At 47.9% G+C, this 21,104-nt stretch overlaps 3 protein-coding genes and 1 long non-coding RNA gene across 8 annotated transcripts in view; 1 reads left to right on the top strand and 3 right to left on the bottom strand.

Annotated features, from left to right (window-relative positions):
• Lix1l (limb and CNS expressed 1 like) overlaps nt 1-201 on the bottom strand; it is a gene marked incomplete in the record, with an annotated part of 22,050 nt that extends 21,849 nt beyond the window's left edge. Inside the window, 1 exon segment of the mRNA XM_013509354.1 lies at nt 1-201. Coding sequence (XP_013364808.1) covers nt 1-94 — 94 coding nt within the window.
• Nucleotides 202-1,841: 1,640 nt separating this feature from the next.
• On the bottom strand, nt 1,842-6,621 carry Ankrd34a (ankyrin repeat domain 34A). Of its 2 annotated transcripts, none has more exons than XM_005413421.2 (3): nt 6,443-6,621; nt 4,752-4,957; nt 1,842-4,219 (listed from the first exon to the last, which is right to left on the bottom strand). In XM_005413421.2, the coding sequence occupies exon 3, from the start codon at nt 4,101-4,103 to the stop codon at nt 2,616-2,618; it is 1,488 nt and encodes a 495-aa protein (XP_005413478.1). In that variant the 5' UTR covers nt 4,104-4,219; nt 4,752-4,957; nt 6,443-6,621; the 3' UTR covers nt 1,842-2,615. The 2 variants fall into 2 exon arrangements, with proteins under 2 accessions (XP_005413478.1, XP_005413477.1); XM_005413420.2 differs by lacking the exon at nt 6,443-6,621 and adding an exon at nt 5,131-5,424.
• Nucleotides 6,622-6,692: 71 nt separating this feature from the next.
• Polr3gl (polymerase (RNA) III (DNA directed) polypeptide G (32kD)-like) lies at nt 6,693-16,208 on the top strand. Of its 4 annotated transcripts, none has more exons than XM_005413422.2 (8): nt 6,693-6,791; nt 12,533-12,700; nt 13,038-13,167; nt 14,446-14,514; nt 14,811-14,867; nt 15,071-15,144; nt 15,281-15,394; nt 15,673-16,208. In XM_005413422.2, exons 2-8 carry the CDS (start codon nt 12,575-12,577, stop codon nt 15,757-15,759), a joined length of 657 nt encoding a protein of 218 aa, XP_005413479.1. In that variant the 5' UTR covers nt 6,693-6,791; nt 12,533-12,574; the 3' UTR covers nt 15,760-16,208. The 4 variants fall into 4 exon arrangements, with proteins under 4 accessions (XP_005413479.1, XP_013364807.1, XP_005413480.1 ...); XM_005413423.2 differs by having other exon boundaries at nt 6,715-6,791; nt 12,563-12,700; XM_013509352.1 differs by lacking the exon at nt 6,693-6,791 and adding an exon at nt 8,427-8,503.
• LOC106147498 lies at nt 14,122-14,833 on the bottom strand. Its single transcript, XR_001232424.1, has 3 exons — nt 14,741-14,833; nt 14,539-14,607; nt 14,122-14,273 (listed from the first exon to the last, which is right to left on the bottom strand). It is a non-coding gene; the product is annotated as an uncharacterized LOC106147498 (long non-coding RNA).
• Nucleotides 16,209-21,104: the final 4,896 nt, after the last annotated feature.

The following is a 21,104-nucleotide window of genomic DNA, read 5'->3' as shown; positions in this document are numbered from 1 at the left end:
CGGCCCCCGTCACCCCGGGCCGCAGCGCCCGAAGAGTGCCCCTCCCGCCGGTGCCCACTCCGGGCTGCAGCCGCTGAGCTCGCATCGTCTCCATCCCGGCCGCCGGCGGAGTAGGGCCGGGAGCCTGCCAGCCTGGCGAGCTAACGGTCCCAGCCACCCGCGTCAGCCAGCGCCCGCGGACTGAGGGCGGCGCCGGGGCCTCGCCGTCAGTCAAGAGGGGGCGGGGACGAGCAGGGGCCCGATGCCAATCACCAGTGAGAGGGCGGGAAGGGGCGGGCTCCCGGGCCACCATAGGCTAATTATAGAAAAAGGTGGCGGTTCGGAGAACCAATCCGGAGCAGAAAAGGCGTTGGCTTCCGTAAGGGGCAGCGCAGCTTCAGGGCATCATCTTTGAGAGATCTGTGGCTAGCAGTGGAAAGCCGAGCAGGCCCTGGGGAGGGGCTTGAAGAAAAACGGCCTTGGACGCAGGGCTGGAGAGAATTGTAGACAGAGCGATGATTTGTCCAGCCACTTTATTTTATATAAGTAGATGAGGAAACTGCCTCAGAGAAGTTATGAGACTTGTCTAGGCTCACATGGCAATCGGTGGTAGAGCTAAAGCAGGGAAAGATACTCATATTTGATGAGCATATACTATGCAATATATCTTGGTGCATTGTCTTATTTAACAATCACAGTCACGAATCAGATTTTATATTTTATGAATAAGGAAACTGATGCTCAGGCTACCTTGCCCAAAATTAAATAGATTACCCAGTGTGTGTGTGTGTGTACATATAGGTGCTCTGATTTCCAATATTTTCATCTTTTCACTATGCCACATTATTGGGTAATTTTCTGACTTCATCTATTCTAAAGAATGAAGTAAGAGAGAGGAGCATTAATGGCTCCCTTTATTTCATTAAAATGAGAAAGAGCTAGAATATATGCAGAAAACCAGCAAAGTGAAAAATTCAAGGAGCAGATTTAAAAAGGTAACTTTGTTTATAGAACTTGCCAAACTGGGTTCCTCTGATTAGCACACACATGGGCATGCATGCACACATATTACACACCCTTTGTCAGTTGACTGTTGAGCTATTTTTATTTAGGTAAAGTTTGTTTGTTGGTTGTTTTGTTTTTTGAGACAGGGTTTCATGTGTAGTTTAGGCTGGCCTTGAATACACTGTATAGACCAGGCTGGCCTCCAACTTCCAGCGATCCTCCTGCCTCAGCCTCCAGAATACTGGGATCATAGGCAAGCACCACCACACCCAGGCTATTTAAGTTATACTAATTGCCCTCATCACTCCCACAGCAGCTCAAAAATCAAAGATGGGGTGATAAATGTGAGGTGAGAAACAGAAGAATAGATGAAATGCACCAGGTGAAATGAAAACTAGACCCTAAAACGGAGTAGTTAAGAAATAGGAAGTTTGGAGCTGGGGATTTAGCTCGGTAGCACAACGACTGCCTGGCAAGCTCGAGGTCGTGAGTTCAGTTCCCGGTACCGGAAAAAAACCAAAAAACAAACAAACAAGCAAAAAAGGAAATAGGAAGCTTGAAAGAGGGACATTTAATCTACAGAGATGGTGGAGGGTGGGACTCTCCAGGAATCTTTAAAAGTAAGGGTGGGCATAGGGGAGACTGGAGGAAATTAAACCCTGTCACATGCCTTAAAGCCTTCAGGACACAGGGTAGTTGGATTTTTTTCTCCAACCAGTTGATCAGTTGGTATCCCGGAAAGAAGGTACAGTAGGTGTAATGTCTATCCCCTTAGATCACGGTAGCTGTCAGTATCCTCGTGCCCCATTCTTTGCTCCCCACACCCCACACCTCCAGGCAGAAGTGACAAAACAGAGGCTTCTGAACACATTTATTTGATATGTCAAGTGGAGAGAGGAGTGATTTAGGGTTACTCCCCACTTGTACCTGTGGGGGTGTTCATAAGCTCAAACAGACAGAAGAGCAGCTTAGAGCCCATGACCCACCCTCTACGAAAAGGAGACAACCAGTTGTAGTGTTTGGAGGAACACAGAGAGAATAAAAAGCAAGAAGGGCGGCAGCAGGACTGAGGCTGGGAGTGCTGCAGGACCCCCTGGGAGAGTGAAGATGTCCGGAAAAGTGGTAAGGGCTCAAAGCAGGGTGGGGAAAAAAGAGCCAGGCCTGGGGAGAGGAACAAGACCTGTAGAATGGGTGGGACATTCATGAAAACAAAGTAGAGTGTGCAAAATCATGATAGGCTGTGTTGTAGGGCGTACATGGAAAGCAAGGGACTGCTTCTGCAGGGGGGCCATAGACACAAGAGAGTACCCCATAGTGTCAGTGAGTTTGGGACTCTAGCACAAGTTCTGTGAGTTTACTGGTGCACTGTGCCTGTGGGTACACAAGTAATCCCACATGCATGTTAAATGACCAGGGCATGAATACTTGTGTCTGTATACCACAAACAGAGTCCTGTACTTGCTCTTCCTCTCTAGTAAGTCTACTGTGCTTGTGGACACGTTTACCCCTGTGTGCGTGCACCGTGCCATGAGCACATGCAAGAGACCCCTATGTCCGTGATATGAATATAAGCTCGTTCTCCCACCTATCCCATCAAAGTCCTGATCTCTGCTGGGCTCTTTCCGTTTCTCTCAGCGCCCTGGTTCCCCTGGCCCGCCTAGACTCTGGAAGCCCCCTAGAAGTCGGATCTGCTCAGTCTGCATGGAGTGGCGCCTCACCAACTTGCGCTTGGTCCTGGGAGAGCCCGGCACCCCGGCGTGGGGAGGAGCGGGCAGTGAAGGCGCCCGACCTCCGGGTTGGGGGCGAATGTCAGGAATCGGAGGGTGGGGGCTGATGTTGAGCGGGGGCAGGAAACCCGGCCGCGTTTGCGAGATGTGGTCCAGAAGCAACGTCCCCGAGCCCCTCCGCTCCAGCAGCCCGGGACTCCGCCTGCGTCCACTCAGAGGAGAGACAGCTCCCGGCAGGCTTTCCTGAGACTGGCGCGGGGAGGGAGCCGAGCCGGCTGGAGGGAGGATCAGCGGGGAGGCGCTGTACCGGCGACGCTCCAGAGATAGGCGGCTGGACTCGGGCGAGTCTGGGCAAAGATGTCCGGGGGTGTCCATCTCCACCGGCTCCATCCGGCTCAGTTTTTGCCTTAGCCCAGAAGGGGGACCAGACTCCTGAGCCTCGGGCGCAGTGTTCCGGCGCGAGAGGGGACCCCCACCAGTCACTTTCTCCGCCCATGGGGGCGGATCCTCCGGCCCTTCGGTGCTGTGACGTCGGGAAAGACGGGGTCGCCCCGTCAGGGTCAGGCCGTTGAATTCGGTGGTCAAGCGCTCGATCCCCGGCCTCCCTTCTGCAGGAGGAACCGGTTGAGGAGGAGCCACTAGGCCCCAGGGCTCGGAGTTGAGCCTTTTGAGTGGTTTAGGGGGGTGTCGAGGTGGTTTGGGGAGAGGCTCAGAAGGGGAGGGATCATCAGGGGGCTTAGGAAGAGGGAATTCAAACACGTCCCGCTTCTCCTCCTCTTCCTGGGCGCGAGGGGACAACAGTCGTCGTCCTCCTCCTGCACTCTGCAACTGGATCTCTGAAGGCGACGTGCAGATCCCCGGGCTAGAAGGAGCAGGAGCAGGGTCCTCTACCCCCGGGGATGGTGGGGAATTGAGATACTGACGGGTCTTCTTGGTGCCTGAGGGCGAGGTATCGGTGGTTATGATGATGACCTCCGTGCCCTTGGCCTTGCAGGCATCCAGCAACGTGGCGAGGGTCTCGCGGTCCCCGCGGTCCAGGGCGTGGACAAGTGCCGAGGCGCCTGCGTGATCTCGGACTGAGGGGTCTGCGCCGTGGGCAAGGAGCAGCGAGGCCACTGCGGCGCCCCCACCCCCGGCGCAAGCGTGCATGAGCGCCGTGCGCCCCAGGCGGTCTGCGATGTTGGGGTCCGCGCCTTGCTCCAGGAGGTAGCGTACCATGCGCGCCTTGTTCTGGGGGTCGTCGTATCGGGCCCGACAGGCTGCCATTAGTGCAGTCTCCCCCTGTGCATCACCCTCATTCACGTAGGCTCCTCCCTCCAGAAGCAAACGGGCCAAGCGTAGCTTACCCTGACCCACAGCCCGAAGAAGAGCGTGGCCCTCGGTGTGCAGCATAGCTGCGGCTGGGTGGAGAGCACCGATCGAGCAGGGACTGGGACCTGCCGAGGGTGGCTAAGGGTCTGGGAGCAGTGACTGGCAGAGGCCTGAGATCTCAGAGGTGAAGCCTATCCCTGCGAGAAAGAGAGAGATCTCATTGACGGATTCCGCAGGGAAACTGAGGCAGGAGGCACCCGGAGTGGGACGAGGGAGATCTCCACTGCGCACAGTCCTTCCTCTAACTCCTCCTGCCTTTGAGCCACCCCTTCCCCCCAGCGCATGCCGAAAGAGGTGGGAAGGGTGCGCCCGCACTAAAGGATGAGTGCGCGTGCAAATACGTACGTGCACGCGCAGGACTCGCACCCCCACCCTCACCCCACGGCTTATCAGACCTTTCCAGCATCCCCCTTTTCTTAACCACACTTGGAATCCCCCTTTCTAGGATGCTGAACATCAACCACCCACACACATGCACCCTACAGTCACACATACATTTCCATTTCTAACCGCTTTTAGGTTGCTACAACCCCAAAAATTGAATAGGGGGAAGGAAGCAACTTGCGTTTGGAACCCAAAAGCGGTGAAGGAATTTTTTTCCCCCTCTGTTATGTGCCCCATCACTCCCTGCTCGTTCCCCTCCCAGGCTGTGCACCCAAATAGATATACCTGAACATCCGCAGAATCTCTGCCTGACCAGGATTGAGGCCGGGGTCATGGGACAGCCGGGGTGGAGGAGCCAGAGTCCTGGGGGTCCACATGGCTTGGGGGGGGCAACCAGATTCCCTTGGTGTCAGTATCAGCGCCCGGGCACCGGATCCTGGTCCCTCCTCCCGGTGCGCCCCGGGCACAGCGCCGGCTCGGGAGGAGAGAAGCTGGGGGGGGGGGAGGCGGAGCTCTGTTGTGCTATTTATAGCCCAGCCTCTGCGGGTGGGGGCGTCAGGCACCAAACCGCTCCCCACCAAAGCACACAGAAACCCTGAAATACCTAGAGGATACAATCCTGCCTTCCCTTTTCTCAGCTGACCTCCCCTCAGTCCCAACAAACCTAGGCGTTCCTTAGGGAACTCCTTGGCGACCCACACAGGGAACATCCAGATTCTTCACTGAGCTCCCGCAGACCTCCATTCCGGGCACTTGGTGCATTTATGCGTTCCTGTGTGCCAGACCTGACTGCCACACACGGCCTGTGGCACACTGTGCCAAGGGGTGTGGAGAGGCGATTGGATTGGGATCCACATCAGTGTCCACACTGTGCGAGAGGCGGGAGAGCTGGCTGCCTGCTTGTAATTTAGGTATCAGGGAAAGCACGGTCCAGCTGGAGTCAGATACAGCAATACATCCCCACCCACCCCCCTTTCCCAGAACAGAATACATACACATCACAGAGAAACTTGGACCTGGGTTCCCTCATTTAGACCTTGTAGATAAATGTGAAGAAGGTAAGTATCCTCTGGCATTTTTAAACAGGCCAAGGGGCATTCCCAGGTGTCTCTTTCCCATGGGAGGGCGAGGGAAGGGAAGGAAAAGGGAGATAAGCGAACCTTGTTACACAGCCTCTCCCATTGCCTCTCTTAGCTGTCTCTTGTTTGGATTAATTCCTGTTATCCTATTCGAGGACCCTGTACGAATCGTCCCTATGCCTTCTCCCTTCCTATTTGTCCTTGTCCTCTCACTGTCTCTGCCTCTCCTTGCCACCTAACCTGTCTCCATGGTTACCATAGCTTTCATCTGCATATTTTAGGAATGAGTGTGTCCAGCTGGAAGGCAAGAAGGGAAGTGGGAGATGAGGAAAATCCTTAGGATTTGGAAGGATCACCTATGGTCCTAGAAAATTCAGAGGCTGCAGGCCAGCAGCCAAGAAGACACTTCCAAAGCTTCGCATCTATGTCTTTGTCCTATTCCACCTGCCATAATACCTCCCAGGCTACAAGTCATTTTCTTCTGACAGCTGGGATACTCTTGTTGACTAACTCCTGGATTTTATCTTCCCTCTGCACTCCTTCCCTCTGTATTCTGTGAAAATAGGACTCCTCCTTCCACCCTGTCCCTCTTACCCAGGCGCTTGGAGGGACCTAAAAGCAGTGGGCAATGCAGGAAACACTGGGCTCATGCCCTGCCTCCTCAACTCCTCTTCTCTGATAACCAATCCTTCCCCCATCCTCTTCCCATCTTCTCACAGACACGGCAGCAACCCACAGAAAATCATTTTTATAAGTATCCATTGGTGGTGCTGGAGAAGACGGTGTGGAATTGAAGGGAAGGTTATAATGGAAAAGAGGCCAAACTGTCAAGGCAGAGAGAGGCTCTCCTCTTTTAGCCCCTCTTGGGTGGAGGGGTCTCCTTCAACAGATCTCTACCTTTAACAGATCTCTGTAAGAACTGAGTGTCAAGTTCTCTCCGCGAACTCTTGCTAAGCCGGACCTTCTCCAACAGAGGTGAGGTGCAAATAACGGACCCCTGGTGATCTGCAACCCCATCTCTCTCGGCCCAGCGGATTCCAGCCTTAGTTCCGGCGGGCTCTCTCCTAGTTTCTGCTCCTGCGCTTTCAAGTGGGCGGACCTCCCTCCTCCGCTCCTCCTAGATTGGCTGGGAGAATCTACCAATAGGGAGCCCTGGGAGGCGGGCCTAGGACGCCGCCAGCTTGAGGAAGAGAAGCAAATTTCGAGTTGGCTTCGCCTTGGGCTCCGTGTGGGGGAGGGGCAGCAGGTAAGTCTCGGACCTGGTGCCTGTGACCTGGTTCGGTCTCACACTTTCCGAACTAGTTCACCTGAGACGGACTGCAAGATAGACCACGCCTTCCGGCAGCCTGTTGGATCAGTCCCCTTCTGCCTCCCTACCTATTCTCCCCTGGGCTCCCCTTGCTGTATCGATCAGATTTTTCTATCACGCATCAAGGGAGAGATTGAAGCAGAAAATCAGAAAGGCTTGCTCTTGCACATTTTCTCTTTGCTGTGGCATCAGCCTCGCCTCGATCTGTTAACGTTATCACCCTAAGAGCCTGACAAACTCTTGTGATCTCTCAAGACTCAGCTGCATATCTCCTACCTGTAGCTTTCCAGGACCTCATGTTTTGCAAAATTCTTACCCTTTCTGACGATGCGTTGTTCTGTTTGTTTGTTTTTAAGATAAGTTCTCACTGTATAGTCCAGGCTGGCCTTGCTGCAAGGATTCTCCTGCCTCAGCCTCCTGGGTGCTGAGATTACTGGCACCATGCTAGGTTTGGTGGTAGCATTTTATGTGTATCTCTATTAGAGAATTTAGAGTGAACTATCTCTTCTAATGTTTCATAGTTCTTAAAACATTAGGTTTGTAGGGCCGGTTTTAGGACTTGACACATAGTACCCAATAAGTATTAATTGAAGAGAATTGATTTCTGGAAACCAGCACTTTTGTTGGGGAGGCAGAATATAAACTAATGTAATTGGAGAATAATAAAAGACAATACAGTATATAATTAAGAGCACTTAAACTAGTGGTTTAAAATGTGTTATTTCATGATTTGCTTCTATAATCCAGAGAAGGAAGAAAGCAAAGAGAACTGGAGGGAAGGCTTTATGAATCGCCAGATCTCAGGTTTGGAAGGCTAGTAGAAATCATGAATTTATTCATTCACTCAACAGGTATTTATCAAATACCTTCCATATGCCAGATATAATGCTAGACAATGAGAAGCACAGTGAGCTCTGCTCTAACCACACAGCTTTTCTCTCTCTGATCAATCCTATTTAATACACTGTTATTCAGCTTCTATGTAAACTTCTTTCTTTTCCTTTTTCTGGTGATGAGTTTGAATCCAGGGCCTCATGCATGCTAAGCATGGACTCTACAACTGAGCTGCACCCCTGCCCATGTCCTCTTTATTAAGAGAACTCACTATTCTCTCTTTGCAGATCATTCCATTTTGGGATATATGTTCTTTAGTTAGTATCCAACAAATATTTAAAATGAAATCTTAATAAATATTAATGGAATGTATTCTGTACTTCCCTTATGAAAGAGGGAGGTATATTTGTACCCCCTCCTTTTTTCCCACTACTGGGTATTGAGCCCACGGCCTTTGCACTGAGCTGCATTCCCTTAGACATTTTTAAATGTTTTATTTTGAGGTTGCAACGGCAAGCAGAAACACCAAAACAACGTCCAGGACTTGGAGGCAGATTTATTTTATGAGGGAAGGCACTGACTGGGATCATTCCCAAAATATCTGGCCTCAATCTCTGGTGGTCTAGGGTTGATATGTGAAAAGCAAGCAGGAAGTACAGAGGCAGAATGGCTTGTCAGTTGGGGATTGGTTCTTACAATATTGCGTCACAGTGACCAGCCATTTCTAAGAAACAAAAGTAACAGGAACTGTAACTGACCTGGGCAACTAACAAGCTGAAGTACACTGGCTGGGGTAGGGCGTCTTCTGCTACAAGGTAAGGTCTTGCTAAGTTACTTAGTTGTCCAGGCTGAGCTTGAACTTGGGATTCTCCTGCCTCAGCCTTCCAGAGTGCTGGCATTACAGGCATGTGCCACCACTCCCAGTTTATACCATTCTTAAAAACAACCCAGCCCTTTTATTTGGTGATTATAGCAGTAATATTTACTTATTTCAGAAAATTTGGAAACACATAAACATATAAAGGAAAATGTCTATTATGTCACAACCCTAATGTAGTTATAACTATTATTAATATTTTGGTTTTTGGGTTTGTTTTTTTTTTCCAGTACCGGGAATCAAAACTCACGACCTTGCGCTTGCCAGGCAGGAGCTGTGCCGCTGAGCTAAATCCCCAGCCCCTATTATTAATATTTTGATATGTATTTTTTACTGTCTTTGTTCTGTATCTGTATATTATTCATAAATAGGACTATATAATAAATACATTCTTATATCATGTTTTTCTCAACTCTGTTAACATTTTCTATACAATGGACATTTTTCTGCCTTTAAGTATTATTTGAAGTCATGAGTTTTATGGCTCCATAATAGTCTAAAATAATAAATAAATTGTTTGGTTTTTGTTTTTTGAGACAGGGTCTCATTATGTAGTTCAGACTCGCCTTGAACTTACCATGTAGGCTGGATTGGCCTTGAACTCATGGCAATCTTCCTGCCTCAGCCTCCCAAGTGCTAGGTTTACAGGCATGTGCCATCATGCCTGGTTTTGTTCATTTTTTGAGACAGGGTCTTCCAGGTAGTTCAGGCTGGCCTCGAACTCACCTCTCAAGTGCTGGGATTACAGACATGCACCACCATGCCTGGCTGGTTATCTGATTTTTTAACCATCTATTTACTATTATTATTATTATTATGGTTTTTCAGGGGACAGGATCTCACTGTGTAGTTTAGGCTGGTCTTAAACTCTCTGTGTACCCTGGGCTAGCTTCAAACTGGTGGTGATCCTCAACCTCTTGGGTACTGAGGTGTGCGTAACTGTGCCCGGCTCATCCATTTATTATTGAACCATTTAAATTACTTCAGAATTTTTGTTACCATAAATAGCTCTTTGATAAACATCCTGGTACTTATATCTCTGTATATCCGATGATTTCTTTAGCATAGATTTTAAAAGTAGGATTACCGTAGTAAGGATACAAACATGTAAAAAGGCTATTGAATCAAGTGATCAAATTGTGATTGTATTTATAGTCTTTTCAGTGAGGTGTGAGAGTCCATCTGGAAAAAAAAATCACAACATCTTGATTATTATTTAAATCCTTGTCAAGTTTATAGGTATAGAGTGGTTTTATTGGCTATTCTTTTGTCAATTTCCTATTCATTTACTCTGTTCACCTTTTCTACTAGAGTGGCTTTCTTTTTTCATTTAGACTTCCAAAAGTTCTAATATAATAAAAGCATTAATTTCCTGCCTTATATATTACAAATATAGCAGCTGTAAAAATTAGAGTACTCCAGCCCTTAGTCCCTGAATCAACCCCGAGATCTCATCCAGTCTTAAGACATGAACTATTATTTACATGCTGATGACTCCACCAAAAAATGTGAAGCACTTTTAAAGCTGATGGTGCAGCAGGGCATTTTTGTCCTTGGTGCTCACTGCTGTGTCACTGGCACCTAGAACAGTGCTCAGACATGAGAGGTCTACTCAATAAATATTTGTTGAATGAATTAAAGTGCATTATTATTATTCCTGTTTTGCAGATGAGGAAAGAAGTTTAGAGATAATTTTCCAAAATTTGTGTAGCTAGGGAATGGCAGAACTGTGATTCAAATCCATGTTTTTACCCACTATGGGTAGTGCCTTCCTCCAATCTGATGTGTACGTGAGTGTTTTTCTCTTTGTTTCATTGAAACTCACCTTGCCACAATGCACAGGTATGAGTATAGTGTATATGAGATGCTGTCTGGGGAAAAGCAGAATGCAGGGCAAACACTTAGAGAAGGTCAATTGTTAAGGAAGTGCAGATTGGGACCACAGTAGCGGAGACCTTACATACCCTCAAGAGTTTAGACTCTGTCACAGTCAGAAATAGCAGAGATGTGTGGATTCCTGAGCTGAGAGGGGTTGATGAATGCCTTATTGTTTCCAACCAGTAATTTATTGCCTAGGTTAAATGAAACTTTGTCCCCACAACCCGAATCCTTAACGTTCACACACTTCGTATTTGGAAATAGGTCTGTCCAACTTCCAGGCTCATAGCCTTGTTTTGTTTCAGACAGGATCTCACTATGTAGTTCAGGTTGGCCAGCAGAGCTTGAATTTGTTTTTTGGGGTTTTTTTGTTGTTCTGGTGGTGGTTTTTCTTGTTTGTTTGTTTGTTTGTTTTGTCTTTTTGAGACAAGGTTTTACTATGCAGTTCAGGCTGGCCTTGAACTCACTTTGTAGCCCAGGTTGATATGGAACTTGAAGTGATCTTCCTGCCTCAGCCTCCTGAGTGCTGGGATTATAGGCATGTGCCCTGGGCCTGGCTCAACCTCTCTTTTCTGACAGACTTTATAAATCTCTACTCTTCAAATGTCATTTATTTTTTTGTTTTATTTTTTTGAGGATTCACTATGTAGTTCACGTTGGCCTTGAACTGACTGTGAAGCCCAGGCTGGCCTGGAAGTTGTGACAGTCCTCTTGCCTCAGCCTCCCAAATACTGGGATTATAGGCATGTGTTTCCACCTTGGCTGGAATATTTACATAATTTACTTGGAATTCTGCACAAGAGATTTGCTTTCTTCCCTCCATGTATTTTTTATTCAATCACTTATATCACTGTAGACTCATGGATATTCATTTTATACTTTGAGGTTTTAATCTAATAACATTTTTTTTTTGTCTTTTTGAGACAAGATTTCACTATGCAGTTCATGTTGGCCTTGAACTCACTTTGTGGGCCAGGATAGACTCGAACTCACAGCAGTCTTCCTGACTCAGCCTCCTAAGTGCTGGGATTGCAGGCGTGCACCACTACACCCAGCCAACACTGTATTTTATTGCTCAAAGTTTTCCAGTTTTGACCATTAGGAGCTCCTTTAGTTAGCCTGTGACAAGGCCCCATCAGCTGGGTGAGTTTGCTTGTTTTGAGCACTTCCTTTTCTTCTGGCACCTTGAGATGTTCCAGGCTCATCTTGTATATTTCCTTCCCTTTCCTAGAAGCAGCCATTTATCCAGGGAGCCCTGGTTGTCTTTATTGGAAAATGATATTAAAAACTAGGCCTAGTTGTTGAGTGTGTTCACTGCTACTGGAATATCGTGCCTTTCAGGTTTCATTTTCATTTGGTGATTTTATTCCTCCACCCAGCTGTCTCTGACTGGCTGCTCAGGATTGATAACAAGGGGCAGAGAAAGAGGAACTGGAATACAGCAGGGCTGTTCACAGTGGAGAGGCTGCCTCAGGAGAAGAGTGGATACCCTCACGTTAGGAAAGCGCTACCAGAGGCTGAATAAACATTTTACAGAGTGGAGCTTGCCCTGGGAAGGGTTTGGATTAGTGACCTCTAAGGATCCTTCTAATTCTAAGTCTGTGCTTCCAAATAGTGTTCAAAAAGATCAATTTGATTATAATGGCTCTTTCCCCCTGGTTGACAGGAAGGTTATGGCTCATTCCTGTGTCCCTACAGTGTCTGACACGCTCCCTTTCTCATGTAAAATGTTTTGCTGAGCTGCACTAGGTTGATCAGGACCCTGGTTGAGTTTGGAAGGTCAGGGAGAGAATTCAAAAGTTACATGTAGAAATATAGGTAGTGCTAAGCATCAGATTGTCTTAGGGACTTGGGGAGGTTTTACCTAAAAGCCTAATCATTTTCTCTTCGGTAGTGCAGTTCTCTCTCCTGTTGAGACCTTGTCTCATCCATGTTTACGCTTCCTGAAATATCCTGCCTGGCACTTCTCAGTCAAAATCTGTTGAATGACATTGGCTTTTCCAGTGTCAGGGAGAGAAGATGAAGTGTCTCCTGTTTGTTTGGCTTCCTGATTCTTCTAGTTTTTTTTATTTGTTTTTGTCATTATCAGGTTTTTCTCACTGTATCTCTGAATATCTAGGCCCCCTCCACCATGGCCAGCCGGGGTGGGGGCCGGGGTCGTGGCCGGGGCCAACTGACCTTCAACATGGAAGCTGTGGGCATTGGGAAGGGAGATGCTTTGCCTCCACCCACTCTGCAACCTTCTCCACTCTTCCCTGTGAGTATATCTCCCTCCTTCCTGAAACTCCAGTGTGCCCCTGACTGATTGTGTGAGCCCAGATTCCTCCCAGCCGTCATACTACCATGCACATCTTACCCCTCCTGTCTCTTTCTTCCCACCTCACAGGGCATGTTTCCAGGCTAAAGAGGTGTTTACCCTTCCTTCTCACACTCCCAGATCCCTACCTTTCAAAGCACTGGTCATCTCATCCCACCCTCCTCTCTTTTGGCTCTCTGCTCAGTGGGAACATTGGGCTAAATCAAGGGGAGAGGCCCTCTTGTGTTTGTTCTCTGGCATTTTGTCCCTGAACTGACCACTGGTTCTGCCTCCTTAGCCCCTGGAGTTCCGCCCAGTGCCTCTGCCCTCAGGAGAAGAAGGGGAATATGTCCTGGCGCTGAAGCAGGAGCTACGAGGGGCTATGAGGCAGCTCCCCTACTTCATCCGGCCAGCTATCCCCAAGAAAGGTCAGCTGCCATCATGTTGGAAGTGCCTGTACTCAGCAATGCTGCGGGCCAGTGAGGCACAGAAATGCACTAACTGGCGAGATAACAATTACTGCTCTATGTGAAATGCATAACAATATTTGTGATTTATTTTGAGTCTCACAATAGTCTTGGGACAGTAGGAAGTTAAGTGTTAAGGACTCATCTCACATGTATACATAGGGGGATATATTAATTTAGGAAAGGGTACTGGGGAGTGAATCCAGGGCCTTCACACTGGCCTACATCCCCAGCACTTTTAATTTTTTATATTTTGAGACAGGTTCTTGCTAAACTGCTAAATTGCCTGGGTTGGGCTCAAACTGGCAATCCTCCTGCCCTCAGCCTTCCAGAGTGCTGGGATTACAGGCGTATGCTATCATACCAGGTTTAAAATTTTTAACAAAACTTAACATGTCCCAACCAATCAGAAAAGCACTGGTGCTGGATCTCTGAGCACCCTACCTGAATAAAATAACCTTTTCCTTGGGTCATAGGGAGCTCTGGGAGACCAGGAGGGAGGGAGACTTGGGACAGTGGGTAATTTAACAGCTGGTGTGGAAGAACAGCAGTGTTTTGATATATCAACAACTGGTGCTTTCCTGCTGAAATCCTGGAAGCCCAAGGCTCAGACCGATGAAAGACTTACTAAATTAATCTCATTACCAAAGAGTAAAGACAAGACTGAAACCCTGGGCTCTTATTCCCTAGAACTTGCCTGTGTACCACCCTATCCTGTTTTTTTCCCCTTCTCTAGTATGGGGATTGAATCCAGGGGCTTCACACTGAGCTACCTCCCCCAGCCCTTTATTCTCTTTTTTATTTTGAGACAGCATCTTTTTAAGTGGCTAAATTTTCCAGGCTGGGCTCAAACTTGTGATCTTCCAGCCACAGCCTCCCAGAGTGTGGGGATTACAGGCATGGGCCACCATTCTATTTTTTTTTATTTTTTATTTTTTTTTTTCATCCTATGTCCTGATATAGCAAAATCATCAGAATTCTGGGAGGCAAAAGGGAAGGTTAGGGCTGGGAATATAGCTCAGCGGCACAGCGCCTGCTTGGCAAGTGCAAGGTCCGGAGTTCGATTCCTGGTATCAAAAAAAAAAAAACAAAAAAAGGAAGGTTAGAAGAATGATAAATACACTGAAGCTGACCTCCTGGGCTCTGGGGCTTCTGGTACTGAAAAGGGTGGACCCCAAACAACCCTGTTCCAGGGATCTGGAAGGATACGACTTTGACTGTTGACCTCTGATCCCTCAGATGTGGAACGTTACTCAGACAAGTATCAGACTTCTGGGCCGATTGACAATGCCATCGATTGGAACCCTGGTAAGTGATGCGTCCCTTCTTTACCAGCCTGCTTTCAAACACTTGTGATGCCACCTCCCCGCAAATGTCCATGCTCTCTGCCCCATGAAGCATCTGCAAATTAGAACTTTAGATGTGCTCCAAACATTCTCAGATTCCACCTGAAAATGTTAAGCTGCCCCAACGCCTCCAGAGGCGTCAGCAACTTTGACCCAGCCCCATCCTTTCCCTCCTTTAAGACCTTCACCTCGCCTCTCACCAGTCGTTGCTCAGCGGAAACCCCGAAGGTCTTACACTCACATTGTCACTCTTCCCAGATTGGCGGCGTCTACCCCGGGAGCTAAAGATTCGAGTGCGGAAGCTACAGAAGGAGCGTAAGTGTATCTGGGAAAAGAGGGAGGAGCATCTCAAGAGCCTTCCCCTCCCCTCTCAATTCCTACCGTCCTAGAGTTGTTGCTGGACGCCGTGATGGCCACATGAGGGCAGCAAAGTGGCTTGTTTGTTTCCCCCAGGACGGAGTAGAAAGCTAGCAAAGAAACTAAGCCTCTGACGGTTTACCTTTTCATCTGCCAACCAGGGACCACCATTCTACTCCCCAAGAGGCCCGCTAAGACCACAGAAGATAAGGAGGAAACAATACAGAAGCTAGAGGTGAGCAGGTAGTGCTGCATACGCGAAGAGCTCCTGGGCCCCAGATTCTTTCCCGGTCCCTTGGCCCATGTGTGCCTCAGTTTTCCCTTTCTGTGAGCTGAGTTGGCATATCTTTTCCTATTCATCTTGACTTAAGACCCTGGAGAAGAAGGAAGAAGAAGTGACTTCAGAGGAAGATGAAGAGAAAGAGGAAGAAGAAGAAAAAGAAGAAGAGGAAGAGGAGGAGTATGATGAAGAAGAACATGAAGAGGTCAGGGACCTTCCACCCTAGTCCCCCCTCCCGTCCCCTCATAAGCTCTGGGTTCCCTCTTCTTCAGCCAGACCTCTCCTCAGAGGGTTGCAGGGCCAAAGGAAATAGAGCTGCCTGAGGGTAGGGGCTTCCCTCCACCTCATCCATCCCCAAAAATGAACAATAGCTGTAAGGGGTGTCCCAGGCCTGGAATGATGTGACTGGGAGGGAAGGGCCTCGTGCAGAGGGAAGGAGGAGGATGCCCGAAGCATGCATGGCCTTTCTTTCTTCCATTTCAGGAGACTGACTACATCATGTCTTATTTTGACAATGGAGAGGACTTTGGAGGTGACAGTGATGATAACATGGATGAGGCTATATACTGAAGCAAAATCCTAAATAACACTCATATCTGTCTTTATTTGAGAGCTAGACAATAACGATTATTTACTTTTATGAACAACAACCAAAAAAACATCATTCGGTCAAAGTCCAGATAACCTCCCTGGTCCCTGGAGACAGGAATGGAGAATGATGGCAAATGGCATTATTTCCTCCTCTTCCCCCTGCATCACCTCTTGTGTTTTGGGGGAGGGGAAAGAGTCAATGCCTTAATCCTATGAAGGGAGAAAAGAGCATTGCACAGGTAACTGGCTTGTCAGGGCTGAGACAGTTGCGCACATTCCTTCCCAACGTTTACAGCTTTTTGGGCATGTAATTGGGGGGTGAGGGGAATTCGGAGGAGTAAGACTTTTTTCCCCTTCTTTATTGTGGCACATAATAAATTCATTGTGGGATAGTTGTATATTTTTTAAATAAAGTGTTTTTATCTGTCTTTTGCCCAAGGTGAATTCTGGAGGGAGAGGGCTGCAGGAAGGGCCAAGGGGATGCCCAGCTCAGTCATTCTTTCTGCACCGGGCAGAGTCCAGTGTGACACACGGGGTTGTAGCCTTCTTGTCCTTTGTCCTTCGCCTCCCTCCTCCACAGTGGGACACATACTCAAAATGTAGCCCTGCCAGGGGACATTCGGGAATGCATTTGCAGGGCCCTTTGGAGTGAGTTGTAGAGCACAGCCCATGCCACCCGCAGACCAGCTGGCTTCTGAGCCTCTAGTCCTCGGATCAAAGGAACATGATCACGTCTGTATGTGTGTTCACAAGGACACAGGCCTTCCCTTTCCCACACCTGACCTTGATCATGTCCTTATTTACACAGAATGATTACAGCTATTTTTGTGGGGAGAGTCAAGAAAGCCAGGTGCAGGGAGGGAGGAGGGGCTGACTTATTCGGCTGACTCAGTCTTCTTCCAGGCCCTGCACACCCCACTCTGAAAGGTAAGTCTATGTGGAGGGAGCTCCCTAAATATCCTGTGCTCCACACGCACAAGTCAGCATGTAGCCAGGTTGCAAGTTCTGGTTTTTCCCTTTGTGGAATCTGGCTAGCCATTCTTACTCCCTTTTCTTCGGGGAGGGGGCAGGCAGTGTTGCTTTACAGGAAGTAAGGAAGGGAGTGACTTAGGGACATTCAGGGTTCTGAGAGTTGCTTTCTCGCCCACACAGCTCTCCTTGAGTGAGGTCACTTCCCTAGGCTGTGATTGGCTTCTGAGGAAGCCTTAGATGAGCTGATTGGTTCCAGCCACATGGCATGCAACAGTCACGGACAAACTGCGTGTCCAGAATAGGAACTGAACAAGGAAGCATGAATAGATCTCTGGGATGTTACTACAGTGGCTCTATTGAGCATTTCAAAGTCATAAGATGGGATGTAGGAGAACATTCAAGAAATTTCCCAGCTGCATTTTGGCCAACTGAATTTCCTACAGTATCAAATGATAAAGACTGCTAATCTAAGGCCAGGTGTTTCTGACCCTATGGTAAAGAATGAAGTGGAGCTGCAACTCCATTGAGGGAAAGCACCTTAAAAGACTAGTTAATTTTTTTGTTTGTTTGTTTTGTTTTTTTTAAAGACTAGTTTAAAAGTGGTGGTGAATGTTACAATAGAAGCAGCCAAGAAAAGACAGAGGGAACAGGAATAGAAGGAGAACATTCCAGGGTTATTGAGCAGTTTGTGATGACTGATGCATTTCCTTTTCTAACTCTAAAGTATTTTGTGTGAGTGGAGAGGGTAGAGGGACCAGGGCACCCATCATAGGGGTTTCCCATAGTTATACCTCACCTATGACTGTAGCTGGGGAGAGATCAGCAAAAGTGAAAGTAAAAGACCCAGAAATTTTTCCCTTTGTTTTTCTCTCCTACACACACACACACACACACACACACAAACACTCACACACACACACACTCACTCACCCACCAATTCTAACCTGATCAATTATGTATGTTAAAGGAATAGTCTGGGAATTTAAAAGAGCAGGAGCAAGGATTCAGGATAAAAAGAAAGAACAGAACAGCACACCTATCCTCCTTTCATGTACATATCCTTTTTCCACAAAATAGGGGGGAAAGTAGGATAGAGGTTGGAATGACCGCTTGGGATCAGTTGTACTGCCTCAAAGACAAAAATGTCAGAAAGATCCAACCATTCTTGGACTCTGCTCTGCCTGGCTTCCTGCCTTTCCTGGCAGGTGACATTTCTGGACAAAGCCAGAGACACGAGACCTAGAAGCTTTCCCAGATTCCAAAGCCGACGCAGGCATGAAGTAGACCATTAACCTTTCACCGACTTACCAGAGTGGGCACACTGAAGCCAGCCTCCAAGGCTCAGTGGACAGGGTCAGGGCTGCTGTTCTGTCTGGAGGACTGCCAGAGGTAGGGACGTTGGGGTGGAGGCCCTGCTAACAAACGTCTACAGAAGATCCACGAAGTACTTGTCAGCTCTGTTCTACATGCCTGCCAGGGCCTGTTTATGTTGAACACATTGTTCCCATACCCACAGTCTGGGCTGCTTGGCCCCAGGCAGGATAAGTTCTAGGACAAGAATCCTGTCCTTCCCCACCCATTTTTTTACCCCTGGCTGCCTATCTTCTCCGATTTGGGGAGGCAGCTTGGGAGTGGGGCCTGCAAACAGGTATTGGGACTCAAATAGCTTGAGGAAGGCCTGAATGAGAGATTTGGAAACAACATGCAGTTTAGGTTGGGAGTGAAAACCAGAGAGAATTAGAGAGTCAGAGGTTAGATGGGTGGATAAAGGGGCACTCATGGTTTAGGGATGAAAAGACAGTCAATTTCTTTGACTCATTTTCATTGCTCTTTGAACTCTGGAAGAAAGGAAAGGTGGCCTATAAGCACCAGCTGGTTAAGAAGTAAGTTAAGGGGAAGGACTGTCTCTCAACTGGGAAAAGCACCCTTTCATTGTCCTAGTTTCACCACCCCATAGTTCTGTGTCCTTGGGAAAGCTGTGTCAAATCTCCATGCCTCAATTTCCTCATGTCTGATACACGAACTTGGATTAAATGTCCACTAGCAACCCTTCTAGCACTCACACAGTAGGGTTGATGTGGATGCACCTGCCAGAATCCAAATGGTTTCGAGAACAAAGGCAGGATGTGTCCAGCTTGCGTTGAACTCATTCCACCTGTGGGATTTTCCCACCTTATTTTCAGCTCAGGCAAGCTAAAGATACCTCAGGCATCTAGCCAGTCATTTCCAAGAACCCTTTCGGCCAGAGTAGCAGTGAGATCAACAATCCCATTAACTAGTGAGGAAGGAGAAAAACTCTAGAACAGAGTTCAAAGTCATGACCTGTAAATCATGACTCAAGCAGGTCACCAGAGATTTCTGACTGAGGAAGGGGCTGGTTGGTCCCCTCTGTCTTTCCTCAAATATCATTCCTGGCTGGAAGACAGAGAAGATAAATGAGCTAGACCAGAATAGCACTGGTAATCTGGCTGGACCAGCAGTGACCTCTTCTCTGTTGAACTTTCCTCTACTGAGGTCCACCTTTTCCACAAGGTCACTTGGGATCACAAATCTAGAAATAAGGATTTCCAGTTTCCTGCTATCACCTCAGAAAGGCCTTTGCCTTATCCAACAAAGCTTAATTTGCCTCTTTGTAACCTGGAGGGAAAAAGCGCACCCACAGCAGTCCTACTTGGCAGTGAGTAGGAGGACACTGACCCAACCCAATAGCAGGACCTAAAAGACTACGTCTATCACTTTGGAAACCTAAGAGGTTCGTGGGTGAATCCAAGGATTTCTCAACTGATCCTGACCAATGTCCTCATGATCTTAGAGTCTGGGACTATTGTGTTATCCATTATCAAACCTCCTCCCTCTCAGGATCCTCAGTTGTGGGATATGTTCCTCAGAACTGAGTCCCATGCCCCTCCCTAGATAGTCCCCATTCTGTGACTCTGTTTCTCCTGATGCACAGTAAAGAAGGGGGAAATATCCAAATCTTGTCTAACACTCTGTTACACTCAGGTCAGCATGGATCGTACTAGAATAGGAGGAGGTTACTTAGATCTGTCTTTGTCTTACCAAAAGGGATACGGAGAAGGGAAGTCCAACTAAGTTGCAAATACAGATTTAAGGTCTTTCTGATCTGAAAGAGACTCGGATAAGTACTGGGGCTTCTTTTCCTATCCAAATGGGACTTCACCTATTCTCTCCCAGATAAGAAAGGCCTTAAATCTGTATTCCCAACTTAGGTGGGCTTCCTGTTTCTACACCCCTTTTGCTATGACCAAGGATACAGCCATTTTGGAGACAAAACTCTCTCATCTAAGCTAAATATTTTCCTTCATTTTTCTCAAGAAGAATGGTAAGAGGAAGTGAGACAAAAACAGGGTCTGAGGGAGAAAGAGCAAATGCTGACCAGCCCTTTTCTAAGTACTCCATTTCCTTTCTCCAAGCCTTTCTCCTGGCGCCTGGACAACGTTCCTGTCTGACCATACTTGGCTGCTCTTGGCCCCTCACCTCTCCCTTACTTGGCCTGGCTCCTATTTGGGTCTCTCTCCAACCTGGGCCACTAGCGTAACACCTGTCCAGAGAGATCAGTGATGTCTGCAAACTTCTCAGGAGATGGACAGGGCCAGGCTGGGCTTGGGGAAGGGACCAGAAAGATATCTTATCACTCAGACTCATTCTATTATCTTTCAGGTTCTTCTCCTCTTCTTGGATCTCCATGTCTTTGTCTCTCTTTGCCTCATGTCTTTATTAAACTATGAGGCTTGCATCAGTCTGCTCATGGGGCAATGTGCTGAGGACTATCAGGGGTCGCAGAATGTATGTGGCACATCTTCCTCAATGTCAGCTTTACATTTAAGATTTGGTGGGAGAATATGCTTACACAAAAACCAAGACAAGTATATTATGTACTGTATATCAAAATTTGCATTTTTAAAACACAATGTAGGCCCATAAAAGAAATTTGTGGCTTGTGACAGGCCACCTTGGCCCGCTCTGGGAGCCCAAGAAAAATGGTCACTGTCCCGAACTTAAAGGTCCTGCACAGAAAATATTTGAGAAGCTCTTCTGACAACAGAGGTGACGACCTAAGACCTAAACTCCAGACAGGAAGCCTGCAGGTGTGCAGGCCTGAAGCAGGTGAGTGTAGCACAACAGGAAGTGGTAAGAACAAGCTTGCCTGAGCCTGCTGGCCCCTTCTGCTTCCGTGGGTTCATACTCTGAAAGAACGTGGCGCAGCGTTCCCAAACCTGATTGCTTTCTAAGAGTGGACAGAACAGTAGATTTGAGTGAGTTGCTTTTAAATTGTTACTTTGTTGTGCAGTGTGCAGGATCAAACCAAGGCCCAGGTGCATGCTAGGCAA

Source organism: Chinchilla lanigera, unplaced genomic scaffold, assembly GCF_000276665.1.
Source record: "Chinchilla lanigera isolate Chin_1 unplaced genomic scaffold, ChiLan1.0 scaffold00167, whole genome shotgun sequence".
In the NCBI taxonomy this organism is placed as follows: domain Eukaryota; kingdom Metazoa; phylum Chordata; class Mammalia; order Rodentia; family Chinchillidae; genus Chinchilla; species Chinchilla lanigera.
The sequence above is the reverse complement of the archived record's forward strand: the minus strand, read 5'-3'. Positions and strand labels throughout refer to the sequence as shown.

Coding starts and splice junctions, on each gene's coding strand:
- Ankrd34a (XM_005413421.2), bottom strand. CDS start 4,103: ATGCTGCACACCGAGGGCCACGCTCTTCTTCGGGCTGTGGGTCAGGGT.
- Polr3gl (XM_005413422.2), top strand. CDS start 12,575: ATGGCCAGCCGGGGTGGGGGCCGGGGTCGTGGCCGGGGCCAACTGACC. Junction 12,701..13,037: donor AACCTTCTCCACTCTTCCCT/GTGAGTATATCT, acceptor CTGCCTCCTTAG/CCCCTGGAGTTCCGCCCAGT. Junction 13,168..14,445: donor GCCAGCTATCCCCAAGAAAG/GTCAGCTGCCAT, acceptor CTGATCCCTCAG/ATGTGGAACGTTACTCAGAC.